The 13,926-nt window shown below is 41.4% G+C and overlaps 1 protein-coding gene across 1 annotated transcript; it reads left to right on the forward strand.

Annotated features, from left to right (window-relative positions):
- The first annotated feature begins 1,995 nt into the window (after window positions 1–1,995).
- Window positions 1,996–4,053, forward strand: LOC130140855 (uncharacterized). The gene has a single exon (XM_056321387.1). It carries the CDS (start codon window positions 1,996–1,998, stop codon window positions 4,051–4,053), a length of 2,058 nt encoding a protein of 685 aa, XP_056177362.1.
- Window positions 4,054–13,926: the final 9,873 nt, after the last annotated feature.

Here is a 13,926-nt window from a genome sequence, read left to right on the forward strand (position 1 = left end):
GCCTACCCATTTGGAGTAGTGTAGTGGTGTAGTGGTGAACTGCATCCGTCACTCTTCTTTCTCCTGGACATGTTGCAGTTAAGTTGAATCCAGAGTGAACTGTGCAAAATGCTCCAATTTGAGCTAACCTTTTGGGGGTCCATGCCGAATCTAAGCACGCATTTAATTTCCATATCGAGTACCTTCCCGTACACCCAACCCCACCCCCCCCCCCCCCCCTCTCAATAGTGTGGTTTGTTTTGCCTTTATCTTGGGAAACTAGCTTCATCCTACCTGGTCCTGTCACTATTTGGCGAGATCACTACAAGAACAAGTTCCTGGTTGCTTTGATGTTACCCTTTGCGATCCTTTTTCATTACGACGAGGGGGAAACTGGAAAGCAGGGTTGCTCCCCGTTGTCCTGGCCATTGCCAAAGCTAAAAGCCGTGCATCGCAACTCTTATAGTTTCCTTATGACATTCTGAAGTATTTCATAGTTAGCAAAGCTTTGCTGTTCGATGCTTTCGTTTGATAAATCTAGAGTTAAAATGTTACGGCACCGGGAATTAAATCCTGCTCAAAATTGAGACCATCTCCCGTGTGTGGCAGAGATGAGACAAGTGACAACCCAACAGCCGTTTGGCAATTGGTTGCCTTGTAAGAGGCAGTCAAGGTTGCATTCCATGAACGCAACGAAACTTTAACTTATGTCGCGGCGGGTCAGTAAACACGAAGCTAAACCGAAGCACAGCCAAGATGCCCGAGGTGAAGTACCGACGTAGGGAGAGAAACACCGCACGTTCTGTTTCTGGACAGTGACGTTTCGCTGCGTCCATGAAGAACCCGCTTGCAAACGCCTCACGACAAGATCCTCAAATCCTGTGTCCTCATGGCTAACCTCACCTCATCCACTGCGCAGGTTAAAGCCTAGTGATAATCGACTTCCTGTTTTGTATTTTTAGCGCACAGAGTATCTGATTGATGAATATTCTAATCTTTATCATCCGGGTCCAAACATCTTCTGACCCTTTTTTTTTTTTAATTTCACGAAGCAAAAATACCCAAAATAATTGAAAATTGTATTGGTCCCATCAATACTATTTCTAAAGTCATCTCCTCTGCGAGACTTTACGTGAGTATTTTTTCATACACTGGAGTGGGTTGGGTTACGGACGGGATGGATCCCGGATGAAGGCACCCTGGACTCGAATTAAGCAATGCTTCATTTGTTTGGAGGTAAGTACTTTTTCCTTGAAAATTGACTCTAATCTTTTAGTAATTTTCTCACTGTTTAACAAAGAATAGACAGACCATTTGATTTCAAGGAAAAAAGGTTTTTTTGAAAAGTACTTTTGGACATCCAATAAGCAACTACGGAAGGCAAGGATTAATACAGCGAAAAACCCTAAATTAGTACAACTGTGACGGATGTACTTCAAAAAAACCCCAAACCGGTATATCTGTGATAAATTTACATCAAACTGATAAGGATTTTCACGTGGACTTACCATGTTATTACCATGTGCTATCTAACTCAGCAATTTCACAATAAAATTTGATGAATGTATCAGTTTGGGGGTTTTTGTATCCTAAAAATTAGTTTTTGGTGAATTTGCCACTTGAGTTTTTGGTGACTCAAAAATTAATTTGAGATAAATTTATCATGCACAAATTTGTCACATCACAGACACAAACCGATGCATGCACGATTGCGAAATAAGAATATGAACAACAACAAGGTGACGGACAACCTTTACTAGAGATGTGCTCCCTTGAACGCATCAAAGCGAGTGGGATATTCTGGTCCCATCAAAGGTTTATTCCCTCCTCGAGTTTTGACAATCTACACTTGGAGACAATGTCACAGTGTTTCTGCATTGGAGAAATCGGTATCTTAACTACATTATCCTCCTAAGTTACCTTCTTGCTCCTATAAGATGTCCTCAGCGTGGTCTTGTCATTGCAGCCCTTGATCACGAGCTCAACGCACCCAAGCGTCACACCCACACACACACCATGAACTGCGAGAATTATGACCCTTCGTTCCCTGACCAACCTGTGGTCGACCTATACCTCCCGGTGTGGGCCAAACTCCCGGCCTTCCGGTCCAAACCGGCCTTCGTTTGGGTCGATGACAACGGCGGTGAAGCGTCGACCCTGACCTACTCTCAGCTCAATGACTCCGTCCAGTCCATTTCTTCGCAATTGATTGTGCCTTTGCAAAGAGGTGACACTGTGGTCATTTTATGCCCACCGGGGCTTGAGCTCATAGAGATCATCTTTGGATGCCAAAGAGCTGGACTTGTGAGCATACCCATGTTGCCACCTGATCCATCTTTTGCTCCAGAAAGCCACCACCACCTTGATAGAGTCCTCTCTCAAACAAAGCCCAAGGCTGCCATAGCACCCCACGGTTACATCACAAGAGTCAACCACTACATCTCTTCCAATTCCGTAAACCATGACCAGAAGTTTGCGGGCATGTTGCAGAATCTCAGGTGGGTTTCAACTGAAGAGATTGGGATTAAAACTAGTGCAAAAATTGGGCCTTCTGTGCCTTCTCCTCCTCCTTGTTTGTACAATGGGTGCAAGCCAGAAGAAGTGTACTTGATTCAATACACTTCAGGAGCCACTGGGATTCCTAAGCCGGTGCTTGTGACTGCTGGCTCAGCTGCTCATAATGTCAGGGCAGCAAGAAAAGCATATGATCTTCACCCAAATAGCATCATCACCTCATGGTTGCCTCAGTACCATGATTGTGGCCTCATGTTCTTGTTGCTCACGATAGTGTCTGGTGCAACGTGTGTTCTCACATCTCCTACTTCATTCCTCAAAAGACCGAGGCTTTGGCTTGAGCTGATCACTAACTTCAGAGCAACTTGCACTCCAGTCCCATCTTTCACCTTCCCACTGGTGGTGAAGCGCGGCGGTGTCAAAAAGGGATCTTCACCCATAAATCTGACCTCAATGAAGAACCTAATCATGATCAACGAGCCCATTTACAGAGCCCCGGTAGAAGAATTTGTCAACGCGTTCATGCCTTTCGGCTTAAGCCCATCATCCATATCACCATCTTACGGACTAGCAGAGAACTGTACTTTTGTGTCGACGGCTTGGAGACCCGTCAATAACGATTCAGCCACTTTCCCAAACATCCCAACTCACAACAAGCTCTTGCCAAGTGCAAGACTCGCTTCAACAGATGATGATTCATCATTAGAAGAAGAAGACATGCAGATTGTAGTTGTAAATGAAGAAACTTTAGCGCCTGTCCAGGATGGAACTGAAGGAGAGATCTGGGTCTCATCGCCAAGCAACGCTTCTGGTTATCTCGGCCACCCTTCATTAACAAGGGAAACTTTTCATGCAAGGCTCAGCAACAAGGTGAGCAGTTGCTTCCTTAGGACCGGAGACAGAGGAATAGTCAAAGGTGAAGAGAGGTTCCTTTACGTGACAGGTCGGTGTTCGGACATCATCACAATAACACCACCAAACGATGTAGAGACATCATCGCATGCACATCATGCGCATTACTTGGAAACCGCAGCTTACGATGCTTTCCCGCAGTTTCTGAGAGGAGGCTGCATAGCCGCGTTTGAGCGCGACTCAAGAAAAGTGGCCGTCGTCGCGGAGTTGCAGAGGAGCGAAGGACTAAACCGCGACATCTTGAGGGGATTGTGTGAAGGCATAAGAGATGCGATCTTGAACCGAGAGAAGGTCGAAGTCGGGCTGGTGGTTCTGGTGAAGAACGGGAGCATGCCCAAAACGACGTCCGGGAAGTTGCAGAGATGGCTGGCCAAGGCAAGGCTGGTTGGCGGCAAGATGAACGTGGTGATGGAGATGGAGTTTGGGCTCGATGACAATGGAGGGACTCGGTCAAGTTTTATGAAAAGTGGCGTTAATGGCAGTGAGTCCAGAGATCAAGGAAGAGGGATGAGATCATCATCATCATCATCATCCGCGATGGATGTGAGTGGGAACACGGGTGGGGAGAGAGTTGAGAGTGAGATCGCTTACTCGTTGACTAGCCGCGATGGCGATTCCACTCGTCCAAAGTTGCTCTCAATGTTGTGAGGATCTGTGAGAGATTGTCTGCTGTTTCTCTCTCTCTCCCCCTCCCTCTCTTTTGTCTTTCATGCCCTACTGCCATGCATGCAATGCATCAGCGCTGATGTTTTCAGATGTTCCTGTTAGTAAACAATAAAGTATGAAGTTAACAAGATACCTCAATCACTCCTCGGGATTTTCCGTGGAGCATCGAGAAATCGCTCCCCTCGCGACTTGTCATGTTCAAGTTCAATTTGTCGTGGCTTCTATACCAAGTATTGTACCATTCACAAACACTTAAAAATTCCCAAGAGTGCCCGTCTGTATGGCGTGCCATGTATGAAAATCACCACGTGAACTTAGATACGATAAGTTTCGACGGGAGACTGGTCCTTGCGAAACGATAGAGATCCCCGCGACTCTGCGTAAAACTCTAAGCCCAGAGAATGGAATTGGTGTACAAATTGCCTTTGCCATTTGAGTGTACACCAAATATTCAAAAGGGGGTGCGAGGACGAGTGACATGTTCATCTGGGACTGTGAGGTAGGAGTTGCAGAGAGCACAGAGCAATGCATTCAATGATCTTGTTGAGAAATATGCTATGGCAATGGCATGTTGTTTTGGAGGAAACCTTTTGTCTAACCCCCAGATACAAATCCCAACACTCTTTCTTGGGGTTTATGCAGGTGTGAAAACCGATTTACACAAGGGGAGTGTTAAGAAATATGTTACGCGCTTTCTAGACTGTGACTTGCAGATTTTTTTGGTCTGCATTGTTAGTTCATTTTCTATCTACTTAAAAGTTGTTTGGAAAAAAAATTGTGTAAAAAGATTTTAGGAAGATACACTTGAAGTTGTGAATTACTTGAATTTTGCAACATGTTCATAATCTAAAATTGGATCTAACATTTATGTTGAGTAGATCTGATCGACGGACGGGTAGCCTCAAACTCGCCCATAAACGGGTGGGCTTAGTTAGGGGTTCGTGATTCTAGGATCGGTCCAAATTTTAGGTTTTGGAACCTATCCCGTCAATCGGTTTCAGGGTCTATCCGATAATCGACCAATTTCTTTTCTTTTTTTTGTTTCATTTTTTTTTGTCTCATTTTTAGTTAAGCCAAATGAAAGTGAACGCAACAACAAAAGATCCCCGTTTGTCAATAGCAACAATCCATAAAAGATGAACATGTAAAATAAAATAAATAATAAAAAGTTTAAAACACATAATATAAAAATGAAAAAAACTGGCACCGATGAGTAAGGAACTCTTTCGTGGCATGCTCACAGTGATTGGACGAGAGCTACGGTTCATGATGCAATAGTTATCCTATCGAGTGAAGGGTCGAACTTCCCTTTCCCCGAGCCAGATGGTGAAGACATCATCGTGCTCGGTATGTACTTATATTTGTTAAAAAAATATACTAACTATAGTCCCCATATTATTCTCTACTAGCCCAACTTTTTTGAAGAATTTTTACCCTGCACGCCAACTTCAAAAGCATTGAACTAGAGATGGGGATCTTCACAACCGATAGAAAATGCAATAGGTGAATGACATTGCGAGAAACCGGATATAGAGAAAAAGAAAACAATATAAAATGTTGAGTTAGTGGGTACCGGTTTGTTATCAGTACACGGCAGAATCAAAAGATGAGAGGCAGTGTTTGTTATTGTTAGCAAGAGTAAAATGAGAATTTAGGTTTAACTCAGGTCCAGTACATCGGTTGTTGGTTCCCAGTTCGGTTTTTCAGTTACCAATTCAGTTCTTACCTGGAAACCGAACCGCACACGATCGATTCCATTTTTTGGAATCAAGAACTAGACCGGTAATCGCGGGAACTTTAAACCGAAGCGATTTCTTTGGCCGATTCAATCTGATTTCTGGTTTTACCCTGAATCCATGCTCACCTCTAATAGGGGTGATCGATTCTAGGGTCTGAGCCTATCATGTTAGAACCGGTTCTCAGTTTTTAAAATCTAGAATGTACTATGTTTTTCCAGTCCAATTTCAAGGTCTACCTAACAAAGAGAGAGAGAGAGAGAGAGAGAGAGAGAGAGAGAGAGAGAGAGCCGTGAAAAGTCTGAGTGAGATTGGAGAGAATAGACAACAAGAGAGAGATAGGGAAAAAGATGTTAAGAGGAAAAATAAGGTTTTTAGATTTTATGAAATCGGTTCCAAATTCAGTCTGATCGGTTTGGTTCCTAGGTGGCTCTTCACTTGGAATTAAGAACTAGACCGGTTCTATAAATTTGGAATTGGGAACCGAACTGGTTCCAATAGAAACTTGAAACCGGATTGGTTTTCAGGGTAGTCCGGTCTTGTTCCCAAGTAGAACCGGTCCGGTTGCATAGCCCTAACCCCAAGGCTTAGCTAAAAATTATAGGCTCATTAGGCTGGGCCAAAATTTTCGACCTAATCTGCCCATATATTTATTTAGGAAATTTACAAATTATGTTTTGTTAATAATTTTACCTTAATATTTAAAAAAGTAAAACGTTAATAGGATAAAATAAGCCCAAATTCTAATATAAGAGAAAAAAATAGCATAAATCTCATGGTTATAGTAGTAAAATAAAATACAGATGGCCCTGAAATTATTTTTTCAACTTTTTTTAGTTGAAATTTTACAAAATAAAAATAAAAAAGGTGGCCCGGTGGGCGGGCTTGGCCGGCCCATGTTTTTCCCTTGGGCAGTCTCTTGCTCATGTTAGGCCCAAATAAGCAAACAAGAGGTGGTAAATTGAGTTTTCAAGAAAACACAAACTAATTTTGTAAAACCAACCTCAATAAAAATTCTGTATCTACGCGCAAAGTGAACTGGTAATATAAACAACATAAGCTAATGAGTTTAGAGAAAGAGAAATTGCAAACGAGATTTATAGAGGTTTGGATTGGCTATGCACACTCCCTTCCAACTCTCGCAGCTCAATTAGGCCGGATTCCATTAGTTATAAGAATACAAATATCATCTTGTTACAAGTGTAGAGCCTAAGTCAAGCAACACTTGACTCCTTCTATAGCAACCCCTCTATAGTCATTCTCACGCAATGTACACACAGCATAGCAAATCTTTTTTTCCCAAATTATAAATCACACCTCTAAGTAGTCATGGCCACGGGCCGGTTTCGGCCCGGAACCGACCCAGTCAAACCGGGCCTGCGGTTCGGAACCGGAACCGGCCCGTGGCCTACGGGCCCGGTTCCAAAAAAAAATTAAAAATTTTAAATAAATAAATTTTAAAAAAAAACCTGCAGCAGGGCCGGGGTTCGGATAGGCTTAGGTTTTGGGGTCATTTTAGGGCATATATATTGTGCTCCTTTTTTTTTATAGATCATTGTAACGAATTGTAAGGCGCTTAATGATAATTTATTAAGTACAAGCCCCTCTTTCTCTCTTTTTTTCCTCAAATTTGATTACAATTTACATTTTGATTACAATTTATATTGAATAATTCATTATTTCATAATTTCATAATTCATTATTTTTTTATTTCATAATTTATTTTTAAAAATTTTAAATTATGAACCGGAACCGGAACCGGACCGGAACCGGCCGGTTCCGGTTCATACATGGCCACGAACCGGAACCGCCGGTTCCGAACCGTGGCCATGACTACCTCTAAGTACTTATAAAGAGTCTCTCTCACAATTTGTCTCTCATCTAGATGAATGTCTTTACTCTTAAGTACAATCACCACTTCTCTCTTGTATTACTAGATTTGTTACTATTGCAGCACTCGAATAGATATTACAAGCTCACAGAAGAGACGGGCCAAAAAACCCCCTCAATAATACTCAAATTCTCTTATTTTACAACTATTTATCTTCTGGCCAACTTTTCTCCAATTCATGTAACTCCAACTTCGAACATAGCACTTGAATCATGTAACCATTATGTCCATCTAATTCTCTGTAAAAAAAAAAATCTCGGCAAAATTCCTGGAAATATAGGTTCATAACTCTACTTCAATCTGGGCTGCCAATCCGATCTTCTATCTATGGTAGGTTTGATCACTTCATCTCACCAATCTCCTAAGCGAATTAGTTTGTGATTTTTGGCATAAATAATATTGGAATATGAGTTGGGTCTTTAATTTAAGAGATCCAACAGTCGTCAAATCTATATTTGGAAAGTCCCCCTTGACATAGTTTCCCTGTTTTGTATAACCTAATTTGGTTCTACACCGCTCCTTCCATAATTTTCGAGATTCGGTAAAATCTAACTCATATTCTCGTAAAATCCGAACCTAACTTCCATATGGTTTAAATATGAACCTCTATACACTAAAATGAACTCATTCAACACATGGATGAAATTTTAATATCATCAAAATCCTTTAGGGATATTTTCCAACAGCTCAAACTTGTAAGTTGGACCGCCAGGCAGGACCTCTAGAGGATCAGTCTTGAGCTTGCCCAAACCCACCTAATGAGCATGTCTAATGATGAGTAATCATCTACGTTCTAAATAAACTCTCAAACATTGAATATAGTGGAATAAGAAATTTCAACTTATTAAGATGCTAATTATCAACTAATGATACTTATGATAAAATAACAACGAAATTTCACTATAAACCCCTTCAAATGTTGGTAAATAATTAATGGATTTGTCGGGTATGGATGGAGGTAAAGGATAGATTTCTACTAATTAGGTATGAACGAGTGGAGAATAGACTTCTATTCTACTCATGTCCCATCCAATGGACACATGGTATTTAAGCATGGTTCTCTAGAACTGTTTAGGCTTTTTAAAGTTGAGTTGGCTCTTCTAAAGTGCTTTAGCCACAACACTTCATCATCAGATTTTTCAAACAAAAGTATTATAGTAGTGTCTCTAAGTGATAAGATAAAAACATCAAAAGTTCAACCAAATCATGCGCGAGTTGTCTGTAAACCCTCCAATCAAGGGATGTCTGGAGCAATGAGATCGACCGAATCCGTCTTTGGATCACCATGTGGAGACTCTGCTGTTGATCTTGGGGTGTGATTCATCCTCCAGTTTGGATGGCTCTGCACAGGAGGACATGGGGTCATCGTCGAACGTTTTCCTTATTCTCTCCAGGTTGCTGCAGTTCACATCAGAAATTCGAACTCGGACCAGGCTAAGGGGCAAGACCAGACAAGAGACGCTAGAGAACACTTGTCTTTGTTATGCGCGTGGAAAAGGTATGGGTGGTGTTTCGGTAAGGCTGATTTGTCCCTCGGCATGTTTTAATTTGGAAAGAAGTATGGACCAGATTTGTACTCTGTTCGGGCCCCCTCGAAAGATAGTGGGAAACTGCAGAGGCGAGACCCAAGGAGCAAAAAAAGCCATGGACCACACGTTCTCTCTCTCTGGTCCCCATTTGTGCAGTAGGCAATTGACCCAGCACTTGCGGAAAAAAGAAGAGCAGGAGAAAGAAAGAGAGAAAGGCACGGCCTGGTGCCGTAAATGCGACATCGAGGCATGTGAGCCATTTTGGATCGCATGAAGAAGCTCACTCGATTCGACGACGCCGGGGCCTTCAACGGTCCGCCGGCGAACCGGTTTCCCGCCGTGACTCGTGTACATTTCGTCGCAATTCCTACATGAGAATTTCAAAAATTTTACGAGCAGGGTGGGGTGCGAGATCTGCTCTGCTTTTGATGAAACAGTGGCCCCAACATCCAACCATCCAAAGGAACCTCCTTTATGATTGGGGCTGACATGAGTCAGGTACGTGCCACGAACGAGAGGTAGACGAATGTGGGCACTGGGAGTGGGTGGGGACGCGAGGGTACGGAGGAGAGCATTCGATGCGAGTGTTGACTAGAAATGTGTCCGAGGGAAGAGACAAGATGGCTTTAGCTGGGCTGCATCCTTTTGTCATTGCCCTGGGTTTTTGTGGGATTCCTGCTCTCGAACGCATCGCGGAGAGGAAGACATGACTGTTTTTTTACCATCACTTTTATCAGGGGGGGAAAGAAAGTGCCCTCCCCTACCCCCTCCATTCAACAGTTTAGTCATTAAATAAGGTTAACATTTAATGGTTAAGAGGTAACTTCACTAAAAGATGGAAGTTTTTCGCTTTCTGCTAGCGCCTCCGCAGACTATCCCCATTTTGTGGAGCAGACTCCACAAATACGTTTTTTTATTTTAACATGTCAGTGCCTGCACGCTTCGCATCTCCCAATTTTCCATTATCTTTGTCTTTCACAGAAAAAATGAATACATTTTAAAAATTTTACATTCAAGTGATCTTAAGTTCCATGAAGCCTTTAAAGGATTTGCTGAGGTCCAAAGGAGGTTAACATTTAATAGAGTCGAAAGGAAAAAAAAAAGGACGTTGCCCGGTCTTCTTAATATGAAAAACAGATTGCACCATTCCATGATGGATCCAAATGATCGGGAACATAAGATCTAGCGAGGCCGGCCCGCACGGGGTAAGGATCATCCTTATCGGCTTAGCGTACATGGACCAAATGCATGAAAGCCGCTCTTTTTCTCGATGCAGCCTCCATGGATGATTCCGACATGTGCACTTTAGAGCTGATCGATGGGCAGATTCATCTTCCTTGATTGATAAATCAGTGCCTTTAGGAACATGCGAGTCGAACCCAGTACCGAGCGTAAAACCTTCGGCATTAGCCCCGCGATTAACTAAAAAGGAAAAATACCAAAAGGATGCTCGAGTTTTCACTCTAATATTCAAAAGCATGCCTCCCTCCAATAATAGCATCCATTTCTTGGTGAATTTTTAACGTTACTGTTTTCCATAATAACCCCCCACCCTTTTCTCCCCACGCACCAAACATACGGACCTGACCACAGGAACTCCTGAATCATCAAAAGTAGTAAAGCCTTGATCGACAGCATTAGAGGCAGAGGCAGAGGCAGAGGCATGGGCTAAAGAGCAGCGAAGACATGGAGAGGCCCTGGGACTGGCCCAAGTGCGCAAGGAGATTCTCGTTCCCGGTCTGGTACAAAAGGAAGAACGAGACAGTCAGACCACCATACGGGAGAGAGACACGTTAACTCGAACATGATGGCAAACCCAGAACGACAGTTTTTTTGCATGCAAACACGAGACCCAGAACGAAGAAACCCGAAAAAAGCACAGCAAGGAAAGGAAAGGGAAATGACAGCTTGGCTCGCTGTACATTAACACGACGCGCACGCTGCAGCGGCGAGGGAAAACCGTAAGGTAACTCTGGCCACGGTCTCACGTGAATTCACAGCTCATGTTGAGTGAAATTAAGATGGACAGGAGCGTTCGAAAATAGCTCATGATGGGGGCACACAGAGAGAGAGAGAGAGAGAGAGAGAGAGAGGGGACTGCACCAGATTCTTTGCTTTTGCATCAGAGGAAATGGAGAGCATTGGTGCGAAGCTGTACTGCACCAGCAGAAGCAGAAGGCAGAGAGGAGAGAGAGAGAGAGAGAACAAGTACCGAAGCAAACACAAGAAAGCCGGGGATGGTCAGACAAAACCAAACCCCGCAGAGGCACGGCCCTTCTCCTGATGTTTACTTTGGTCCGGATCGTGAACGAAGGAAAAGCATACGACTTTCTGGAAAATAGCCGTTTGAATCACCAAAAAGAAAAATGAAAGATGAAACAATAACAATAGTAATAAACTTTAATTTTTCTTTAAGGGAAAAAACCGCCAAAAAAAAAATCTCAAACCATGTCCACTGTGACACATTTACCCTAAACTTTTTTATATGACACTAAAAATCACAAATTTATACTCATGTGACACATTTATCGTGTAAAATCCGCCTATATGGAATCTGTAAAACAAACGGTGTCGACATGGTGTTTACGTTGCTTAAGTGAAATAAAAACGACGTTAATTTGACTGATAAATCTGACAGAAAATTGAAAGAGGGTAAATGTGTCATATAGGTACAAGTTTTGGGTTTTTTATATCACAAGAAAAAGTTTATGATAAATGTGTTGTTGTGGGTATACTTTTGGGTTTTTTATGTTATAAAAAAAGTTTCGGGTAAATGTGTCATAATATGCATAATTTGAGGTTTTAGTGACTTTTTTCTATTTATTTGAAGAAAAATTTACGAGCATATACGGATTTTTGTGTCGGCATTACTTTAAGATTTATGCACTTGGACACTACAATGTTACGACGGAATCAACACTTGCAAAACGGTGATACCCCGTGTCACTTTGATGTAATAAGATCCAACAAATTGTGTTGCGATGTTCGAAATCGGGTGATTACTAAGAGAAAATTCTTTGATACAAGAAGCGGTAGCAAAATGTTTCTGGCTGATGAATATGGTTTCCAAGTCAAACGTAATTAATATCATTTCCTCGCAATTTCTTAAAAAATATCAACAAGTCTAACACAAACTCCTATGGTAAAAAAATTAATAGAGATTCTCGTATATGGAGCAAAAAGTCTAGCTTCGAGGGCATATTCGAAATGAACGATTTGGTACAAATATTGTACAAAAATCAACAAAATGACCCTTTTGACAAAGCCAAAAAAAAAAAAGAAAACATGAACCTCAAATCAAACATATAATTTGGCCTTGCAGGACATTCTTGACATGACCAATAATAATAATAATGATGGTAATATGGCCATAGCTTGTTTAAAATTAATCAAAAGAAAGAATTTACACGGAGACGGAGCAACAGCCGGGCAGGGCCAAGGTCAATCTCATAAATTTTTTTTTTCGCATTCTAAAAACAGCAGCTTTTCCATGCCCTTCATGTCTGCTGAAATAGACGTGAATGATCACGAGAGCTCTTCAAATCCTATTCAATCTAATTAAATATGTAACAAGGTAAGGACAGCCAAGAGCAATTCAATGGCTGAATGAGATGTACTTTCTGCATAGGCAATCCTAGCGGTATCCCAATCATAATACTTATGCAAAATTCACTTAATTCTGTTTCAGTTGACCTCCCCCGAATTTTTTTAATGTCCTTCTGGATTTCGTATTTTGCTACAAGCGCTCGATTGAATTTTTAATAATTTCACGGTTCAATCTCGAAACCCTGAGCAACACCGATAACGAGTTTTGGTCACAACACGTCCGGTTGCGATAATAGCTGCTCCGGTACAGGTCGATCGCTCATTACACCGTTCACTTGACCGCGATAACTATTCTGAAAACACCCGGCGTCTCTTTTCTCTCGCTCGCTCTGCCAATGATAGATTACTAATCGAGGCTATAATGATTATGTTAATCTTGATAATACATCATTGTTTATTACATCATGTATTATCATCAATATAATATTAACCATAAAATTAGTTGATTGCTCTTAGGTACAACAGTCTAGATTTTCGTAATTAAATATTATATTAGGGTTAATACCACGAAAATTTCAAATTAATGCACCTGTGATAAATTTACCTCAAATTAATTTTTTGACAACTAAAAACCCCAAATTGGTACAGTTATGATAAATTTACCATGAACTAATTTTTTAACCATCAAAAACCCCAAATTGATACATTTGTAACAAATCTACCGTCCGTTAAATTATATTAATACCTCGAAAAATCATAAACCGGTACAGCTGTAACAAACGGAGAGGGTAAAACTCCAAACTAGTATACCTGTCAACTGTCACGTGTCATCCCACTTAGAAATTTAACGGTAAAATTTACCATAAACTAACGGAGGGTAAAATTATAACAGGTGTACAAGTTTGGGATTTTTGGTGATCAAAAATTTCTTTTTAAATAAATTTATCATAAATATACCAGTTTAGAAATTTTTGGCTGTATTAACCCATTATACTATGCATTGATATAATGGGTATTGATCAACGCTCAAAACACGACACGACCATTGTCCCAATCGCACTAACTAACTATTCATGTGAAAAATAATAATTTGAAATAAATATCATCACGGGCTGTTATTGTCGGGTTTCGGAATGGGGAAAGAAAATCAAAG

The sequence above is a fragment of the Syzygium oleosum genome, unplaced genomic scaffold (assembly GCF_021117445.2).
Source record: "Syzygium oleosum isolate NSW1041296 unplaced genomic scaffold, Sole_v2.1 Sole_v2.22, whole genome shotgun sequence".
Lineage (NCBI taxonomy): Eukaryota > Viridiplantae > Streptophyta > Magnoliopsida > Myrtales > Myrtaceae > Syzygium > Syzygium oleosum.

Coding starts and splice junctions, on each gene's coding strand:
- LOC130140855 (XM_056321387.1), top strand. CDS start 1,996: ATGAACTGCGAGAATTATGACCCTTCGTTCCCTGACCAACCTGTGGTC.